General features: G+C 41.3%; 1 protein-coding gene across 4 annotated transcripts in view; it reads right to left on the bottom strand.

Moving 5' to 3' along the window:
* The window catches only part of LOC125774622 (ETS-like protein pointed), an 86,652-nt gene that overhangs the window by 63,684 nt on the left and 379 nt on the right, over nucleotides 1-22,589 (bottom strand). For 2 of the 4 annotated variants that reach the window (XM_049444719.1, XM_049444718.1), the window contains exons 2-4: nucleotides 20,161-20,750; nucleotides 13,159-13,669; nucleotides 9,424-9,544 (exon numbers count right to left, since the gene is read on the bottom strand). In XM_049444719.1, coding sequence (XP_049300676.1) covers nucleotides 9,424-9,544; nucleotides 13,159-13,656 — 619 coding nt within the window. In that variant the 5' untranslated portion in view covers nucleotides 13,657-13,669; nucleotides 20,161-20,750. Of the gene's footprint in view, nucleotides 1-9,423; nucleotides 9,545-13,158; nucleotides 13,670-20,160; nucleotides 20,751-21,151; nucleotides 22,034-22,236; nucleotides 22,498-22,589 lie in introns of those variants that run through there. The other 2 variants (XM_049444721.1, XM_049444722.1) reach the window with 2 other exon arrangements.

Genomic DNA, 22,589 nt, shown 5'->3' with positions numbered 1-22,589 from the left:
TCGTCACAATCTGCTTCCCTTGCCAATGGTTGCGTCTTGGTCGTATTTAAAAATCAACAAAACTTTACAGGGCATCATTGAACGCATTCGAATGTGTGGCTCCTCACTGGTACAAATACTAGAAGCGAAAACACCACCCCAGGCTGGTGTTCGAGAAAAGTGCTGCAGACCGAGCATTAATGTTTCTACCAGGCTCTATCTAGCACTGTAGGCTACAATCGTTAGTAGTCAGCAGTGCTGTCATCGTCACAAACTCTCCATTGCTGTCATAGACCTCTCGTGTCATGCATTCGTACAATGATTGAAAGGTGTGAAGCTGACCCGCGATACATTCGTGCACCAACCGACAGTCGGACTGATTGATGGTCAAGGTGATTCATCTATTCCGTTCGGCGTCCTCCAGTTCTCCGGTTTGGTTGATTTATATCGAGCAACGACCCTTGAGCAAGCCTGAGAGTTAAAGTGCAGGACACAGCTGGTCGTATGATAATGTCCTCGGATCGGACAGAGTACCAGGCTCAGAAAATGATAAAACGGAAACTGGTTTCTCCCCGTTCCGATCCCACAGTGCTTGATCTTTCCGATCGTGCAAAGGGTGAACGATAGTTCGTGCGTTTCTTATCACAATGTTGGATAATGAAAAAGATTATTTTAAGAAGTGTCGCGAACGTTCAATTCAATCAGTAAATGTAGCGTATTATTGAATATATGGTCAAATATATCTGCACAAAATTACTTCAGTAGTAAAATTGGACCCGTTTGTTTATTTGCTGTACATCACAAAACATTGGGTATCATTGGAATATTCAGTCGATAGTTATCACTTTGTAAAACGATATTACGATGCAGAAAGTTTATTGACTTTGTGCGTCGCGATACACGTCTCCGTTTCATGCGCTTATTATTATTTTTTTTATTTCGTTGATTTTAGCCGATACAAACAAATTTCTTCCTTTTACCCAACCCCTTCTAATGAAGATAAAGTCTTCATCGGTCCCATTCATTAAAAGATCTGCCATCGATTCGGAGTTCAGATCGTGCGTGCGGGTAAAGAATAACAACGCCACACCAAGGGAGAAACCCTCGCTTATGCTAACCTGTTTTGAACCTGATACAGCGAGTCGATCGCTCTTTCCTTTCACGACGATCGCGTTTCTCTAGATTGGTGCGAATAGTAAGGATCGATCGAAGGTTTTAAAGAACGCAAAATGCGTCTCTCATCTCCACGGAGTTCGTGCCTGTTTCGTTTACAGCCTTCTTTCCACTTTCGTGTTCAATCCGTAATCAAAGCTTCGCTGTCAACTTGCACTGCAATCAGCAGACAAAGGAAGAAAAGCGGAATCCAGAAACCCAACTATCACGACAAACACGGCCAGCGACTCATTAAATTTTATGCTAATATTGAAGGTTACCTCCCTGCAGGCTGCTTCCCCACAATCCCAACATGAGGCTATTCCGAAGCTTTTTTTTATTTATGTAGCGTGCTTTACGGTCCTGTTCTTAGCTTTCACGCAGCCCTAAACTTAACTTAAAAAAAAACGGTTCCCAACCGACCGGGAGGCCGTATTGAAGAGAACGAGATCTTCACAAATGAACTATTTAAACTGAAACGACAGGTTTTCGCCACAGGTGGTGACGCCACCGAGGGCCTAAATATTGTGGCTCCAAAAGACGTCGATAGATCGAAAACGGTTCAACTTTTTCTCTTCGTTACGTATTGTAGATTTCATTCATAAAGTTGAATCGTTGTGCTGGAGAGATGGAGGCTATAGGTATGGTTGGATTTCTCCTTTACTCGACGATTGAATAACTGGATTGCGCGGGTAAACAAGACGTATGCAACGTATGGGTTAGAGCCACCCTTCATTCATGATAGCTCTTGCACGATTGTACGTCGAGTCAATAATAAGCTTATAATTTATTCTAATCAATGGGAGGCTGGTAAAACAACGAAAGTAAATTGTGGACGAGAAAGAGATCGGGGCAGGGGTAACTGGAAACACACATGGTTGAAACTATTATAGTCTGAAAACGAGTTGGGACAACTAAGGCATAAAAGATGCACGTAATTAAAAATTCACTTTACCCGTGCAAACCAATACAAAGAACAGTACATTGATCCACCCAAGAGCCATTGTAGCAAGTGAGAATAAACCTGTTATATTTTTTTCAACTTATTTACGCCATCATGACATTTTTCATAAATAGCTTGGTATAGTGTGACTCAAAGTTAGTTTTATTTTTTTGAGAATACAACCTAAAACTAATTGCGAATAGTTTGACAGTGAAGTGTATGCTTCATTTCTAACAAGTAATCGTGAACTCGTTTCAATTTTTTTGTCTTTCGCAGTATTTGTACTCTTCATAACTAATACAAATGAAATCCGCTCAGCACCACCGACACCGGCTAACATAATATGGTAATATGAATGAAATAATGAAGAAGAGAAAGAAAGGAAAAGCTGGAAGATGTATCATAAATTTTGTGACTCTATTTACATATCTCTTCCGACCATCGCGCCATGCTGACGGCCACCAAGCTGTGTATTGGTGGGTTCTACGGTTTGTGAAGGGTTTACGACCGGACGACAACACCCCTCATTACTTGCCTCCGCCAGCCACCAAAAGCATATCATTCTGGGTCGACGGTTTGACCCTCCCGGGCCGCTACTGATCTCGGTACTAGCATACGTTCGGTAGCTAAAACAGCAGCCAACACTACAAAACGACATGAAAGCTCCATCCATGTATATGCATACATTTGGTACGATCGCCTGTATCGACGTTTGTGACCATAAAGCTACTAAAGCCTTCATCGAAACCGGGTGGTGGAGGATTGCAAGGTGTGGGGCTAAAAGCACATTTGGCGTAAAGGTGGCTCATTGAAAAAGCTGGCTCCATTCATTCATACGTTAACACACATTCATTCATCCGTTTTCTCATCGTGTTTGCTTCGTCTAACACTTTACAACTAGTTGCAAAGTTAGGCAAAGAGATATGAGGGCTTCCGCTTATATTATTCCGCTTCCAAAACTTCTTCTACTACGAGCTTCATCATTTAGGCCATATCTGGAAAAATATCATTTTCGCGAAACGAAATTTGAAAATTGTTTACAAATAAAACTATTTCATTGTTCATAAGAAATAGATCACACATACACAAAAACAGCAACCTAAATTGATGTTGCGTGTTTGGCTCGTGCTTCCTCATATTCCACCTCGTGGTTAAAAAAATTAAGATAAAATGAGATGAACAACATACATTGGGGAGGACCGGCACTGCTGTAAGACGACTTCGCTCGAAATTTTATAGATGTGGTATCCAAAGTTTATTGCTGATCGTGCAACCCAAATTTAATTCCTATATCTATCAGCTAACCGGTTCGATTTCTTTTAATGTGTAGTTTTTTACGTATATTTTCTTAAATATCAAATTAGCATATTGAGGAAAGCTATGTTTGCTCATCTTAGGCGGCAACAGCAGAAAAGGTGGAAAATCTAATTGAGACTCATTCAAACATCATGAATATTTAATCTCGTTCCTTTTGCTTTGATTGTGAAAAGAATCTGTGAGTGTGAGAAGCTAGAAAGAAAATGCAAAAGGTAATCATACTAACTGTGAAGCGACCAAACAAGAATGAAATAGTTTAGCTTTTCTTCAACTGTTATTCTGATAACGTTCATTGATTACGAAGTCACTTGAGCACCATTTCGTAACTTTCCAGCAAACTTGTAGAAGGTATTTCAGCAAAAATAAGATAGACGCCAGTTTGTTACATTGTAAAAATTGTCGCGACGTTTTTACGTAATGATTTGAACAACTTTTATTACCAGTTGGTGGTAGCTGAAGACACGTGCAAATCGGGTTTCTCTTTGTTCTTAACAAGTGAGACAAAAAAAGAATCATCAGCGATCGTATCCTCGTTTCCGGAAGCGACGAAAGTGTGTAATAATTCAGTGTTACTTGTCGCCAGGGGCCATAAAAGCGAGACACACCCGCAAAACGGATCTATCAGAAGGAACCGGACATGATCCGTCAATGTTTTCGAGTGTAATGTGTGGAGCATAACAATTACGGTGTGTGTTCTTTTCCAGAATGGTTTTTTTCGTTTTCAATAATGTGATGGTAAGCATAGTGGCGCCTTTTTTAACACGAACATCAATGTGAGCTAAGTATGTGGAATTCTTAAACAAATGATGTTTCAGTTCCCTTTCAATATAATAGTCTAGTGTTTTGAGAAAGGCTGTACTTCCTACATAAAAATCTCTTATTACTACAGGTTTTTCGAGGTTTTTCGACACAAGGCTCATAAATCAATCGTCATTCGAAGATTCAACGAATCTTTCATATACGTTTATATCATAACCCATGCTGATTATTCGAAACGAAAGCTGCGACGGATGCAAATCTGTGTAAAAGTACGTACATATCAATTTAAAATGTATATTGCTTTTCTTTTAATTTAGTCAGGTCCGGTCGTGTGGCATCAAACTTTCAAATAAAAAAAAAGAAAAGTAAAAAATACAGTGTTACTTTTATCAAACGTGCTCATTCTTTCTTGTGGCACTGCAACCCGGTTTTTGTCGTTTCTTAATTCCCTTTATTCTGACTAACTTTTATGCATGACGGGCATTATGCGTACGTGGGAACGGTTCGGATCGAATGTGATCCCGATCCTCTCGTGTTTGGTTTACCAGACCGCCTCATGTTTGTCATGTTTATAGATATGTTAAATTAGCTAGAACCATCATCATACGAGATTCAGTAGACCGATAACTTGTGTGATGCATATCAGCTAGACGGCGGCACATCTCTAATGCACCTGACAAGCCAACAAGTTATTAATCGGACTATGCAAACATGAATATAAAAATGGACATTTTTAACTTTCGACGTGTAACATTCGATATTCTGCGAAAACAACAATCTGACAAACAATAACCACCCATTACGAAAGGAGCTACCGAATATTAGTCACTCGCTATGATCGCCAGCTCATTAGCATCTTAGTTCGTTTGCGATAAGGTTCCCCAAGACCAACCAAAAGCTTGATTTCAAATCCGTTGATTCCGAGCTAATTAGCTACAACCACGAAAGGCCACCAGGCTTGCAGGCGCCACAAGTCTAGGTTTTCCACGAGATTCAGGAACGAACGGCATGGACCGATTCGGCCGTTGAAAACGGCGGGACATAACCTACGATCGACAGCTACCACTGAGATTGGCCTTCACTGGACCACCCGACAAGGGGTTTTTTTTCACGGCAAACTTCACTCAAACACGACCATACAAGCACACCTCGTTCATCATAAACCAAATATCCAAGTCAGTTTGCAGTACAAACCAATCACCATGGTGGATATGGATTGATTTTCATAAAAGTGTTCTTTGTTTATGTGTACGACTGTAACGGGAGGTGCGTATGTCATTTATAGCTTCGTGCTATCCAGACCCAAACCTAATATGCATACAGCAGCGAAACCATTTCGTGAACAGTGAAATGAAGCGAATGAACAATTAGCGGTGATCATGGTCGTACTACTACCATTGGACCTGGGAAGCCAAGATCAAGCATGTTAGATAACGTAAATGATGTCGATCGTTCATCGAGCTGTCTACGAATACTCATGTGCTTTCAGCGTTGCGAATTCAAACTATAATTGATATTTCCTTTGCCTTTTGAGAATGATCGAATTCGATCTTAAAACGATGCCATACAAGAGAGATGGAAATCTTGCTGTATTTATGAAGATAACTTCTTAGTTTCAAATCATTTTGATGGTCTCTAATGATTATTGCTGCTGACAGCTTCATATCACATTCCGGGATCAACTATCGCGTATAGAGAAATGGAATATTTTAATTATGTTGTCTATATTCCTTCACTTGTCTCTTGAAGTCCGGGTACTCATTTGAACCGTAAATTATTCCCAATTGGGAACTAAAGTAGCATTCCCCTGCAAATGAGTTCATCAGTAAGATGGACATCAGTATCGAGAGTAACGAAGTTAAGAATATGATCATCATATGAAAAAGGACTTTAAGGATCGCTAGAAGTACAAGAAGAGCCTAATAATGATTTCAAATATATATAAGATTACACATACAATGATTGATGATATAATTTCAATACTGATATTGAAAACAAAAAATACCATGCAAAACATGAAATGAGTAGAACGATTAAATACCATTATGCTACCCAACGTCACAAAGCATTGAGCACGCTATGCGTGGTCGGTTGCCGTGGCAAGTACCTCCAACTGCTTTGGTGTGCACGACTGCAAAGCTTGAATGAATGATCCAACAAGCCGAGCATCGGAAAAGTGGTTGGAAAGGAAGCGTCTGACGATAGGGCAAGATAAAAACATAAAATGAAACCAAAAAAGGGGCAACAAAAAATACGCAAGAGACGACATCATCAGATACGTTAGCGAATCGCGGCCTGAAATGATTCAACGAAGGTTAAGGCCCATTGAGTAAGGGAAGAAACTGAATGACTGGCTCGTGGAGGCCAACGATAATAAACCTCGAGTAAGTTATCTTGCACTGACGGAAAGATGTAGAAGATGCTGATGGATCTAGCGATTTTTCCCTGGGCAGCGGCGTGAAGCTTTTCAACTCACTTAGCCGCTCGAGTACCAAACACTTGGTCGGAGCGCAGAATAGAAACGCATGAATGAAGCACGTACTGTGGTTGTGTGCACTGTTGCAGCGGCGTTGATGCTGTGGCTGATGTTTCCATTCATAAACATCAATCAACCGTAGCTGCTACTGGCTTGCTTGGGGAATACTCATTTGGAGGATACACTGGTAATGGCATGGTGCTACGAGATAAGAATAACAGCGCGGCGGACGGTTGACGGTGGAGATAACGAATCAGGATTGGATTAAGTGTGGAGAGGAAATGACGTTTCAACGTGACGTTCCTGCTGTTAGCTTATGTTAATCTAGTGCAAGTGTAACGCTTCATGCAATTGTCTAATTGTTCAAAAAGTTAATGGTCGGTAAGCAATAGCGTATTTACGGATTAATATTAGTCTATTACACTATTTAAAGAAACCGGGATAAGTCTGCTTGTGAGCAAAGCCTGAGCAAAGAATATTTGTTAAATATTGAGCAGTTTGTGCGAGTGGCAAGGTTCGGTACATGATGTCGGTGCTGTGGTCGTTGAACAGATCATTTTGTTCTTCTGCTTCTTGGCCTAGGCTCACGTAGCCGATAGTCAGTCGTTGCTACTGGGGGACGATCTGGATGGGATTTGATATCCCGTCCTGTCGTGTGGAACAGGGCGGCCCATGGCAGTCATACAAGCGATGCAACAAATTGTAATTACATTTACAAAACTCCTTTTCCAGTCCCACTACGCCGCAGATCAATAATTTTATTCAATCGAAACTCACAGAAACTGTGAAAAGCGCCCCACAGTGGGACCCGATTCGCAAGCCGAGAAAAAAAATAACGGCCACGACGCAAAAAATTCAAATTTTAGCAAAAATTTCAAATTTTGTCGTTGTTGTTGGAAAAACGACGGTTGCAACGCCAGAAAGTGCTTTCGCCATATTCCCCTAGATGGCGCTCGCACAAAGCAAGGGCACAAGTTGAGCCCGCAAGTTGTGAGGCCGGTAAAAATTGAAACTTTTCGTGGATGCAACCATAACAAAAGATTTAAATTTTTGAAATCGTCACGCGATGATGGCCGTTACGTACGCATTTTGCTATCGACATTGTCGTGGAATTTTTGTTTGAGGGAGTTCGGGTTGTGCGTTTCAAAAACAACTGTAACGACGAAGACGCTCGAAATTGAATCCGCTATGCATATGTGTCTCTGCGAAAAAAATAGCAAAAAATAGTGGAACGTAGCCACCATGCACGCGTATTTGCTACCACCTACAAAAAGTTGCATCATCAGTCGAAATAAATATTCAAGGGCCAGGATGCTAGATTACCACGGTAAAACCATTCTTACCAAGTCATCACCTGCGTAAACGATATCTTTATAGCAGCTCAATCAAATTTGTCTTCCTAATTTCAACGAATAAATCTCCCATATACTTCCCAATCTCTGATCGTTTGTGTCCATATCACATCCAGCCATATCTACAAGGTAGCTGTGCTGAAGAATGATTTCCGTTAGTTAATCCCTTTTACCCAACCGCGTTAAGCTGCTGTACATGATGTTGGTTATTGTGGAGCGTAATGGTCACACATTTTACAGCTTTATGGTACCCGTGTTAAGGTTCATTGGATTGGCTCAATCCGAAGGCGTTGCTCTGTGACATTGAGGATATCGTGTTTCAATCTAATCAATACATTTCCACTAGCAGACCATTCTTAACATTGGCCAGCAAAAAGTTTACAAGCCTACGTTCGATCAATGCGTACAGTCAGTTTTACGTTGAAAGCTGAAGTGAAAATGTTTGCCAAGTTTTTCCTGCTGATCGCGCTGGTGCAGTTTACCTGTGCCCAGCAACAGTTTGATGTGCTGGTAGAGTTCGGAACCAACTTCAGCACGCTTGCAATCGAAACGCAGAACGAAATTGCCGAGCTGTACCAATTCAACGGTGAAATTGTGCGTGAGTTCAACAGGGAGCTGCTGTTGGAATTGGCCCGCATGGTTCCGGCTATGCGTGAAGCAGATACCTCCTTCCAAGCAGAGATCGAGGCCGCCGATGGAATAGACGCTGAGTGCCGCGAGTACGTTGAAGAGCTACGTGAGCTGTTCCTGTTGTTCCAGAACTGGGATATTCAGGATTGTGCATACTACGCCCATGAGGAATTAGCAGATGACAGTGTTAACCGGTTCCTGCCATACGCCATCACGTTCCTGTCCGAAAACACACGCTCCATTTCGCAAGTGGTGGAATCGTTCGGACGCAACAACGCAGTCTCCGATCTGGATACGCTCGTGGTAGAGTTGGATGGCGAATGGGAGTACTACCAGACGCTGGCAGTTTCATTTGGGGATTTCCTGTTCGATGAGATCCTTGCTCATGCTGATGTAGCAGATCGTGTGTATCTTGATCTGGTTGAGTGCAGTGAAACGGCTCTGGATCTGCAATTGCAGGACCAGGAGTACATTCTAAGCTACTTGGACAATAACTGCGTAGAATAAAACCAGCCATAGTTTTTGATCAAAACCTCCTCCGGCTCGATTTGATACACGCGTTTCGTAATCATGTCGCATGCACTCGGTGGATTCGAAAATTACCCACAGTTTAAGCTCAATTGGCCACTATGTTTTAAACAAGGGATCACAGCTATACCCGTAACAGCAGCAAAACAATAGGAACCATAGCCGGCATACTTTAGTATTTCGCTTTCACACATACACACCTATTCAATTGAAGCTAATCATTTGCATTGTAACAGTAGCCGGGACAGGATAGGGATATGGTATTCGAAATGCACATATACACTTACCAAGTGATGCTTCAGGGTCGGACAGATCGGATAGACTCGGCACTTTCTGTATGTTTCGTATAGGTCCATCATCCAACGGTTCCTGCTTGAGTTGTATTGGACCCGAATCCCCATCGCAGCCCTGTGAAGGAAAGTTTTTAAGCATAAAGAAAATAAAATACAATCCTTATTCAATCCGGCTTTGTTGCATGCGGTTGTGGTTTTTGTTTTTACACACTTTTTCTGTTCTTATTGGCATAATATTTTCGTAACCAATACTCCGATTTCATCAGCTTCCGGTGATGGAGTGCTACTATTTTAACCGCAAGCTTAAATTACCTGTCGTTCGAGTCGCACCGAACATCAATTCTTCTCTATCTGTATCCAAAAGCATTCTTTCCCATTTGCTATGATCCAACATAATTTGGCCCAGCCAACACCTACCCCAAGATGACCGTACTTGTGAAACACATAATCAATCGCCCTTTATAAAATATGTTCACAGCTGAATGGTAACGTTTTTAGGCACCCGTTTTTCTCGCTTGTTAGCGGGCACTAAATAGAGACATATTATTTTTCTCCGTACATCGTTCACGGTCGTGACATGCCACCCGCAATCTACACTCAAGCAACCGGAAACGATCGTTCTAAAGGGAGCGTTAGGGCATCTAATCGGGTGTCGTGAAATTTTTACTGTAGCATAGAGAGGGAGAACACATTATGCGATACGAACCACCATAAATATGTTAACACGATAATGATTGAAAGATCCCATGTCCTAACGCGCTTACTTTCAACTCCGTGCAGCGGAAGCAAATCGAAATATTGGGTGCAGTTTGGAAACGATTAAAAAGCGGCGACTGAATAGACACGGGGGATAGAAATATTATCTTTATGGCTGTCATTTTTATGCTATAAGCGAGATTATATGAAAATGCTGGTAAATTTCCAGCTTCATACTTGAGGGGAAACACCGTTCAGTCAAACGATGGGTCAACTGAATTAACTTGTCAACGGGATCGTATGCACTCAATTACTCATGTGTCGCGTTTTCATACAGGAAGCTCAAATCAAGAAGTGGCGAAAGATTAGTGTAGGGACTTTAGATGCTAAGCATATTCGTTGAGAGAGACGTTGTTGTGTGGTTGATGAGCGAAAAGGGTCACTAAATGATCATTAAAATAGACACTATTGTAGGGAAACTGTATCAGGTATCAGGAAAAGTGTAGTATTTGGATTTTTTTTAATATTTGTTATATGCATTTTATTATATTGGAATGATTATTTTGTTTGGAATTGTTTTCAAATGCGACACAAGCAATTTGTACGAAATTTCAACCAGTAACAAAACCTTCGATACTGTTCGTGATCGAAATATGTAACACACTCGATCCCTTTAACGGACCGGAACAATAGGAAACATGGAAATTGATACCTTTTGGGATTTTAAATAGCATTGAACCTTGCCACTTGCCACACCTCGCTACATCTACAACTTCGTCCAACGCACGCGCACACAAAACGCGGCTTCGTAAAATGTACTCCAAAACCACAACATGCGGAACAAAACGACCCAGAACACTCTAATTTCGATGGAATAACAGTCGATTTCATTCATAAAACTAACTGCACGTCCAGCAAACGTAAAGGGGAAGGGATACACGCGTGGTCGACTGAGCAGTTGAAGTCACGTTTAGATATCCGCTCGTGCACTCCCAGTGCCTCAGCCAGGTCTTGGCCTCGGGAGTCTGGTCTGCCAAACCATAAACAAAACTTGTAAACACACACGCGCCAAGCCGGCCGACAAGTAAGCATCCCACACGCTCTGCGCAAAGCCGTTCGCCTCCATGAATTGATCGAAAGCATCAGTAGGATCGACAGCTGGATAATACCAAAAAGCACCCACCACATTCGTATGGAGGAAACACCTCTGCTTCACTTCGGCATCGGATGCCATCAGCAAGTTGTTGCTTAGATGATCCAACATCGTACTTAGGCACATTACCATATCTCACGATATACTGTTCGATGGTAGTGACGACCTTGTTGGCAAACGCACAAAAACAACAATTATCTTCGGTGCACATCGAATGCATCGAACGCTTGGGAAGAGTTTGCTTAAAACTGCACCCGTCTAGTTCGCGATCAGCTACGACACTACAGAAATTGTACATGCCGATCGCGTCGAAGCAAGCTGTATGTAATTAACTACGAGGATGAAAAGTATAACAGCTTGGGACAAGCTGTCGTACGCAGCTGACAAACTCTTCTATTTATTTCGATTCTGGAAGACAATCTTTTTCCAATCCAATACAGTTGCCACCAAAACAGGGAAGACACCCAGAAAAAAATGCTTGAGCGAAAGAAATACTGTAAAAGAGTTACATCCGGCCACAGCGGCGGCGGCCATAAATTAACTGCAATATTTTGACAGCATTCGGCTAGATAAAGACAAAACCTGGCGGGTGCTTAATCGCGGCATCTCATTTGTTTTCCAGATCCATAAGCAGGTTCTTCATGCCTTTACCTCGGGAACGTCTTCGATCTACCGTCACCTGGTACTCGTAACATGCAGCCGGGCAGCGTGCTGTGGCAGCGGGTTCACAAAAACTTACAAACATTGCCGACACATCCATTGATCAAGTCGAATGGTAAACGAGACCGATGACGCTCAAGTTGTTCACGGTCCGTTGTAAATAATTAGCTCAAATAGCACAACAGATTAACTCTTTCTTGCATCGTGCATCGCCAGTCACGTTGGAAGTCATCGACAAGGCGATGGTAGGCAGGCAAATTCGTAACTCTGCCGAAATTCTCTAACCGAGTGTGCCACAGCTACTATACACGCACAGCAAAAATATGATGCTGCATGTCATAATGAAATTTTAAATATGCGATTATAATTCCAAATATACAACCCATTCGTTTTGCAGAAGCATCAGAAAATCATGACAGTTTGCGTAAACACCGAACATGGCGATTTGAATCTTCGTTTCAACGACAACGATCGTAACGAAGACGGCAAGAACGAGCGCGTTGACATCATCTTCATCATCATCGTTGGCAATGTATTTATTTCATTCCATTTGGTCATCGTTATATCTACCACTCGAAAGGTGTTGGCAATCGGCATGAATCAATCGCATGAAATGGGTAAGTAGTGCATTGTTAGGCAAACAGAATTTATGTGTTTACAGCCCCCTCGGGACGCACATTCATCGAATGCTCCATGCCATCGACACTATCTAACGTAGTTATCGCTTCGTCTATGGCGATACCAATGCTATCTCAGCTGTTTGGACGATGTGTGTGTCGATAACATGATAGAAGCGTTTGGCGTGGTACCCAAAACAACAAAACTTCGATGGAAAACTGAGTCCCAAAAGCCTGTATTTTTAACATCTCTATTCTATTGTACATCCAGAAGATGCCTTATGAATGCTCCTTCTTCAAGGATGATGAATATTTCATAAAGTGTCCATCGAAAGCCAATGTGCGTTTTGTTTCCGCTGTCGATCGTTGCATTCATCCGAAAGCGTTCGTTGTAAAATTAAAATGCTTTTCTGCTATTGGAATCGATCACACCTTCATACTTAACCATCGCATAGTTAGTGTTCTTCGAATTACTATGCACTCCACGTTATTATAGAATCGTTTTGTGTGGAGAATATTCAAGCGGCATAATATAAATATTCGAGTACCTCACATTGTTGGGTGATACCTCCTCTCCCCTACACACGTATTCCGGTTACTTACCTGTACAAATGTCGGTAGAAAACTGACGGATTTTTTCATTTTCTTCGGTCTGATCAGGCTCCCACCGCTACTTCCACTGCTGATGGACGAAGCTAGCGATGATCCTGAGCTGAGGTTAGACATACCGATCGGAACCAACGCTATTCCGGCCTGGTGTTGATTTTGCTGGATTGTTTGGTGACTGCCCGTGTGATGCATCCCGCCGTGAGGTGTTGTTGCACCGACATTAGTACACGTTCCCGCTGAACTACTGGTATTCATGAGTTGCATCTTGCCAGTTAGCATGGAGGTTGTCAGTGAAAGATCATACGCCGAATCGTAACGGCGATTAATGTTGCCGATATTGCGTGTTTGTTGCTGGCTGGTCTGCGAATGCGTATTGTTGGGCGGCGGGTAGAGGTTGACACTAACAGCTGCCGTTGGTGTCGGAGCCTCGTAGAAAGGGATCTCTTGCAGCGAATAGTCCGCCAATACCTCATACGCCAAGTCCGTTTCCATTGCTTGGATGTGCCTGTCAAATGGTAGGGGTAGTTTGCAAAAAAAAAGACAATATATTTAATCTTTTAGTATGGAGTTACATAATGCTTGAGGCTAAGAAATAAAATTTAAAATATTCATCAAGCGCAAACAACAAGAATTAATAAAAGACAAAATAACACTAAAAATAATACAATACAACAAATAATTTTAGCCTTCTACTTTTCAAATATCACATAACAGGAAATACCACATTACGCTCATGTTGGTCGTTTCACTGCAATCCAAATTTACAAAGCCAGCTACACTGTTTTATTACAAGCCTAAGAAAAGTACGGCCCAGCAACAACACAGAAATGTATTTAATGAGCTACCTGTTTGGCTGATATGTATGTATAGCAGAAGAAAATTACGAGGTAATGTTTCGTTGTGTTTGTGTTTCGTTTAAAATGTTATATTTGTGAGTTAGGATAATGTGTCTGCATATTAAGTTAACATTAAAATAACGAAAAATAACGAAAACGAAAAAAACATTTTTTTCCTCAATTCAACGCTTCCGAGCGACCCCAATAACCTTAAGAACTATATGGCGATCATGAGCAGTTCATGATCGTTAAAACAAAAATCTACCATAGAATAGAAAAACAAACTCAAGTAAACCAATCGCTGGAACTAACGATGAAAATATTTATTTCTACATTGGTATAGCCAGCATGCTAATACGTACACCATACGGATTATGTTTACTATTATCTCCATACATTTTGTTCGCAAATGTATGGAAGTCAATAATGATGTCGCCATCATTGTCGCCATCGGCAATAGTTGGTTGACGGGACACCTCCTCGACCTCCTCGTACCAACAGAAATTTTCACAGCACTTCCGAGTGCCTGGCGCCGTCATTAAGTAAAGAATCTTGGGCCAGTAAATGCCGTCCTGTTTCGTAAAGCAGGACAAAAAATGCAACAGCAATAGATTATCTTTCTGAATAATAATTAAACCATTGGCGCAAGAAAAAAAATTACATTTGGAGAAAAATGATGAAAAACAAAAAACCGTTTTTGGTTTTACGTGTTCTGATTTATGAGCTAAAGCCGTTATGATTTGAACTTTTGTTTTTATTACAAATTTGCTTCATATACCTTAAAATAAAGATATAAAGAATAAATATTTATTTGCTATTAATATCAATATTAAATATAAAAATAGATCGAAAACCAAGCTACGCTATTATGAATCGGTCTGAATTGTACATTGATTCTATACAGTACTATTATAGTAATTGTTCAAAAGAAAAATGTCAAAATATTAACGTTTTACATTGTTTTGCTATTCAGCTACAAATGATAATATTTCTCAATGTAAAAATTTCCTAAAAACGAGAATACGATGGGACATTTCAGCACGAATCCAGCTGAGACCTAATAAAATAATAAATTTCTACTAGACGCTTGTCAGATGCGCGTCCAAATTGCAGTGAGCCAGCTTTAAGATAAGGTGCATCGCTCTGTTGCTTCTCACCAATCGAATGTAATTTGTATTGGGTTTTTAAACCGTAAATGATGCAGTTTTCTTGTCGGTTGTTTGTGTAATATATCCCACATACTATCGCGATCGATGCTATTGCGAGTATTTATTAGTCAACTAAAAAGTAAAATAAAGTAAAAGTAAAGATCAAGTAAAATCTTTCTTTTTTCAAACTGTTATTTTACATTCAAAAAACGAAATACTAACAACATTATTTTCGTTCGGTTTTCTGGTTCCATTGCACCATTTTCGATCCTGTCAATACAGTGCAAAACATTAGTGCCAAGTGGCTATGTTGGCTATGTGGTGTGATGTAGAGACCGCGGTCCTTCAAAAGTTACAAGCATATGTTGTTCGACTTTCGCCCAAAAGCAGGTAGCCTAAACCAAAATCAGTTCGGGGATTTAGGATGCTATTCGACACTTTCTCATTCCATCGTCATTCGTTTCCCACCGTTATGGGTTTGGGTAACTATTTTGGGTACGTTTAAAGCTTTCATGTTGTAGAATGGCGCAAAGGTCTAGCGAAACGAAACACGTTGAAGTATTCACATTACAGCATTCTTTTCTAATACTGCTACCATCTTCGGTTGGAAGCATTTTGAAATGTTACCACCATATGACATAGTTTGTTTAGGTTAGGTCGAAGTATTATGCTACAAAATTTGTATATTTGTAAGAATAGTCATTTTGTCCCGAAACAAGCGTTGTAAGACATGCGATAACACTGTATGCGCGATATTCTACCCTCTACGATCGGTCGAATTATGTTGCTCTACGATCTTCTAGGATCGATTTATGTTACTCAAAACAAGTTTCAATTATTCACAATTACAATTATTTGGGGCGGCCCGGTGGTGCATGTGAAAAACGGCGCTCGTCCACACGGCAGGGATCGGGTTCAAATCCCATCCGGACCGTCCCCCCGTAGCATGAACTGACTATCCTGCTACGTGGTAAAATAAGTCTTGATACGGCCAGGCCGTTCTAACCGAGCAAAAAAAAAATTACAATTATTCAGAATCTCGAACACACTTTTTTGTTGCATTTAATTGCATGCGAAAAGGAATGCAATGAACACTTATACGATGAAGGAAAACCTAAGAAAAATCCAACCCAACGTCTTCGACAAACATTATCGGAATGATAGATATGTAGCCAGAACGAAATCAACCATATGGCGGATCAACAAAACGATCCGTAAAGTGCAGAGGAAGAGAAAAAAAACACATTTCATTAGATTTGCCCCTGCAGTGCCGTAGTTTTCACAAAACATAAAAACTGTAAAATGTTCTCAACACCTTCGCCTTTACTTCGAGGCAGTGAGCAGACAAAGCTCCTTACATTAGCCAAATTATTTTCTAAATGCATCCTCGCAAACGTTGCATCTGTTGAGTACTCAAAGCAGAGGAAACAAGTGAAACCTTAGAGCATTATTACAGGTTTGTTTGCTTACAATCCTGTAGCTACATCCACCTACAAATCATCAGCTCTTACGCTTCTAACACCTTTTCGTTTCTATCATCCTTATGCTGAACTAAACTAACTCAATGCGGATCAAGCGATGCAAAATGCGTTAGTTCAACGTCCGCCGACGATCAACTTGTACGACGTTCAAGAACCAATGGTAACAAGATAGCAGCTGTCTGGCAATTTGGGTTATGTGATGCTACATCCTTGCCGAAACTGTAACTCAATCCTTTTATGCCATCATCGTACAACCTGTCTGTAGTGCTGAAGGGATCTTTCCTTATAAAGCTTACCAAGCATTGTACGGAACCTCCATTTTCGGTACCAGCCAGTTCTCCACAAACCCTTTTAATGCGGTAGTTATACGGGTTGGAGTTATAAGGTTTGAAGTTTGTGTGCAGCAGGATTTTCAACCAATATCATGCTGAAGCTTATAACCACCATCTCTCATCAACGATCGATCTATGCTTGTTTCTGTTCCTCTTATATTCCATGTAACCTGCAGTTTCATATTTCATAAAATGTATAAAGATTTATCTCTTTTCGTTTTTCTTCCATGACGGAAGGATACATCAAACCAGATTATTACAATGGAATCACGAGACACGAAAGAAGCACAACATTTCGATCGACGATAAATCACAAATCACGAAATAACAAGTTCACAAAATTCCTTTTTTTCCTATGGGTGTACCCACAAGCTCAATCGAAATCGAGTACAGGAAAGACGCCTTACAAGTGATAACCACAGTTCTTCCTCTACATCAAACACTACAAAGTATCGAAAGGAGAGTAGAAACATCAACCATTCAACCGTACCGTATTTCATCGTTCACATCCGAGCATCCGCAGCATTTTGCTCCTGTCCTACAATAATTTCCCGCTCGTTCATTGCTTCCAATCGTCAACGAATGTATAAGTGAGCAACATCGCAAAAGGGTGGCACACCTAAATCGTCCAGTTTATGCATGTGCATAAAATGAAGCTCTGTTCCAGAAATAAATCCTCGATTTAAAAAGAGGGATATGTCAACAGCATCATTTAAACCCATTCAACACGCGCAGTTTGTGGCAAAGTGCGTTGTGCTGTTTTCGTTGTTTTGCATTTTATTGTGATTCTAATGGAGCTACTAAACTGAACGTTGCATTATGCCGGTGCTATTTCAACTATGTCAAGAATTTAACAGTCCCTGTCGTGCGATCTGGTCCGATGGACCATACGTTTTACATGCCACCATGAACTGTCAGCATGATCGATGCAATCGCAAGAGTTGAGCCATTATTCAATAATCTTGATTCAACAAGTTCCGAACGTTCCGAAACACTGAAGAAAATGATCCCAAACACTATCGTAAAATGGATGAAACATTTGAACCATGATTTACTTCTTCTTTACCAAAGAATTTATCATCATTAGGAATCCGTTCCGTTACGTGAGACCTTGTTGGTGACGACAGTACTCTGTTCTTTGTACCGCAACCAATAGCTCGCACGTTCCATTTCAGACACGAGGCACAACGTCACCGAAGCGTTGAAGGATGCTGTTTGTTTGTTTATTTACCTCCAAAGGGGGGGGGGGATAACGAACGCCACACCACGGCTTGACGGCGCGTGGTGTGACAAGATTTACCGAACGTCTTCGTCATTTTTTGTATTGACATGATAATTTTAAGCCGATTCCTAAAATTAACTCACTCATCTTGACCGTCAGTTTCACCGACGAAAGACCCGACCAAATGCCGTCAAAGACCCACCTCTGAGAAGTCAACAATTACGAAAGCAAATATTTGCTATCACAACGATTATACAGTGTCGGGGAAGTACTTTAATGCGTGAGAATGCTTAAGTATTACTAATAATCGAACTGCGACTACCATTCGCGAGTCCCTAACATAGAACATAGTTATTATACATAGAATAATGAACTCGTATAAGTAGCACTGCATTATATCGTTGCTATTTTGTGTGAATTTGACTTTTTTCTTTTTTTTCGCTGGAAATTTTCGATAAAACCTACGAGTACAAAAAGCACGTTTGTTTATCTGCTGCATTCCAGTGCTGTGTAACATGAGTCACGCCATTATTGCAATAACGAATTTACCAAAAACTTGTACAACCATTGGACCCTCTTACTAATACAAGCATAATTATGTTATCGCCGTTATTCGTTTGCTTGGCGATCACGCGCAAGTCAGGCAAGATAAAATATACAATTGATGGTAAACTGTGTTCGGTGTTCCCTTATTTTTCCTTTTTCCCTTTTTTTTTACTTCACAGCTCAAAAGACGCAAATTTTACCACACTATCAGTGGAGCCATTTTTGATTAGACTTTTGGCTTCTTTTGAAAATATGAATAATTCGCCATGGCCAAATTTCCAACATTTATCGGTAAAAATGATAAGCTCAATGCGTGGTAGGCTTGCTTGTAGGCGTACACCTCCCATGCTAAAACAACAACAAAAACTGTGCTGAGACGCAGGGTGACATGGTTGAAACAAAACAACCCACCAACTCATGAAGAAGTTTACGATTATTGTTTTATCTTATCACAGCAGTCGAGGGGAATTTTCATTACGTTTTCAGTAGGTCGGTACTGTACTGTACTGCTTACTTGGATGTGTTATTCGTTCTGGCCAAAAGACGCTTGATGTAATTGTGTATTTGTTTGCAATTGACTAGAAAATCTAACTTCTACAAAGTCCAGCAACATTACAAACTAAACCATCATGCGGCGCTATCCCTTAAAGACGCATGCACACGAAGCCATTGTTTCGCGCAATGGCTACTGGAATTGTGCCGGGTTGCGCAACAGATTACAACGATTTTTGCAGAAACTTTGTACGCTGTTTTGTACCACATTTCAAGATTGGAACAAAAAAAAAAACGCCGCGTCTCGTCCAAGTGCGCGATCTACACACAGTTCGCCGACATAGACATGCTAGATTATCAGGGTGAAAACAGTAAATACGGTGCGAAAAAAAACTGCCCCATGTCTCCTTGAAACTCCACCAGAAACCACCCATAAAAACGCAAACGGAGTAATGCCATCGTGCTGGTAAAGCAAAAATAATTACCCGTCTGAAGAAACATGCAAAAAAAATGGTTGAAACATCGGAAGAACCTTAAGCTTACCGGGGTACAGATAGGGAGCTGACAGTGCTCTACTACTCCCCTGTACACCGTACCACACGCTTTCGTTTCTTGCTGCTAAGCGAAGAATTCATTCACAAAAATTATGCTTCGTACTTATCACAACGCGCAAGCATGGATGGACACGTATGATGCTCCCAACACAGTGTAGTGAGTGTGAAAAGAGAAATAAGAAACAATATTTCTTGATTCCATAGCTATATCCCTTTAATGGCGTTACGATCAAGTTGAACCCATTCGCAAATTTTGGACAATTTTTTCGGATAATTTGGGTCTACCGCTTAATGTGAAATATTCAATTGTTAGTAGTATGAATCGGATGTTTTACTACTGTACTATCAGCATTCATGGTACATAAACTTTTTAACAAAACCTTACCCCCGCCAGTAGAAGATTGTTTCTTCGCTGGTTGAAGCGCTCAAATATAGCAATTCTCTCTCTCGCTCTTTCTCGCTTTTCTTTTCGAAGAGTCGCCCGTACGGAAGTTTCAACTGGGCTGACTTTTAATTTTGTCACGAGAAGCAACCGTTGATAAGTGCTGCAGCTGCATAAAATCAGTTATCAGTAAAAAGCACCATACACACTCCCACTGGTGTAAAAGTACACTTTGACTTGTGTCGCACACTGTACTCTTTTGGAAGAGAACACTTACACAAAACCACACAACACACACTCTGGCGAAAGTATAAATCATTTAATACCTACAATACACAATCGCGATTGCACAATGCACAGCACACAGTATTGCACTTTTGACGTGCGAACGAATATTTGTATTTCACAACGCACTCACTCGTCAAGGTTATTGTTTAATGGTTCGAAACACTTTTGAATGGTAAAAGGCACAATCTATGCGATCGATTAAGATTTGTAATAAGCGCACACTACAAACAAATAATCAATCGGATACAATCAACGATGCACTGAACGCAATTTTACACAACACGAACCCACAAACAATGAACTTCCTAGAGAAAGAAAATTTATTGAAAAACAATTTAACAACTTTTCCATGCTGGATGCATAAAAGACGATACTACAGAACCTTACTAGAGATTCAACTAAACAATCTGTGACGCTCAGTTACACAACATGTGCCAGACAGTTGTCACCGCCTGCTTGGAATAATTTCACGACACGACAACAAAAAAAACGCTGCTAAAGATGTTATTTGAAAAGATCTAAGCACAAGCATTGCGCTCCTAGCAACACACTTCACTTGATCTTTTTTGGCCAACTCTCTCCGCCTACGGAAGCGTGTCGGGAGTGCTGTGGCCAGAACGCTGGCCTGCTAGCTGGTCTCGTGTTTGCTGCTTTTTTTCAACTCGTACCAAAACAACGTCGCACATAACGATGCAAAATCACCTACGATTTGATGAGTGAGTAAACACACACACGGTAAGGGACGAGAGGCACGTAACGGAGTGATGGTCGCTCTCATTGCCGCGTCGCGCCTTCTTTGACGTTGCGTTCGAGAGTGAAGATTTTATGAATGAACGGATCGGTCGCGGGTAAAGCGGCTTCACCCATCAACCGAGCGTTGCTTCTATCAAGAGAATCGTCGCGCGTCGCTCGATTACCCCGTACTGTTTTCTTCTCTATCCAACTTACACTAACTATACCCTTGCCCGACACTGTCCTTTCGACACTTCTTTCGCGATCGTACGTGTTTGCGTTTGCCTACGAGCTGTGGTAGGTTTTGTTGTTACTCTTCATCACTTTTTCCATCATCGCGCGTTCCGCGTTTCTTTCGCTTCCAGTTCGGTTTAGCATGCGCGATGCCGTTCACTATCGTTTTTTTTCCTCCCTTTCTTCATTACTCTTTTTTTCAAACTTTGTTTCAATTCGTTTCACATCTCTTCTCCACAGTAGCACTACGCAGGAATGAAGGGAAACCTCTGCTCCTGCCGCGCACATAAACACACCACCTAGCAACCGGGTGGCTCGACGGTTTGTTCTCCGTTGAGCGTCTACCACATCATTCCTGGTAACACTGCTGCCGTAATACCGGCAATGGTTTAGCATTGCTTGCTTACGCCGGCGACTGACTAGCATATTAATTCGTGGATCTTCGATTGCCTTTCTACGTTCTTCCCCGATCGTTTGGTCATTTTCTTTGCCTTCGCGAGCCACCATTGAGCAGTGTGGGGCTGCGTAGAGAGCCCAGTCGTCAGCGCGATCAGAGATTATCGTTAACTTGCGACTACACTACTCACACGTTTGGCTTGAATGAATTTGATTGTCTCTGAGAATACGTACGTAAGCGCACAAACACATTCGTACGTATCACACAATCGTACACTGGCGATCGTACGCTCCAAGAAGCAAACTCATGTATTTACGATTTTCATTGAAAAACTCAACCAAGAATTTACTAAAGCCATAACAACAAAAAAATAACACAAACACACACACGCAAACAAACTCCTTCGCTGTCTTTCGACTAGCACATACTAGCCTAGCCGGACTCTATCCTAGCAACACTCGCTGGTTGGCCATTCATCACTGCTTGGCTGGAGTCACACACGCTACTTTCAACAACACTGCACTATCACTAGTTTATCAACTCGTTCACATCGGCGACTAGCGGTGTCGATAGGGATAGGGAATGTCTTTTTGACTCTACACGCTCAACTTCGAAACCAACCAGCGGTTGGGGCGGACCGAGCTGTTATCGCTGGGCCCCGCCTGGGCTGGACCTAAATCGGGTCCATACGAGCGATAAGAGCGATGGATGTATTTCTTGCTTACATTCGTTCCTTTGTTACCAATGGTACATAAAATCACCAAGATACCGTAATTATTTG

This window comes from Anopheles funestus, chromosome 2RL (assembly GCF_943734845.2).
Source record: "Anopheles funestus chromosome 2RL, idAnoFuneDA-416_04, whole genome shotgun sequence".
NCBI lineage: Eukaryota > Metazoa > Arthropoda > Insecta > Diptera > Culicidae > Anopheles > Anopheles funestus.
This window is presented reverse-complemented; position numbering and strand designations above follow the sequence as displayed.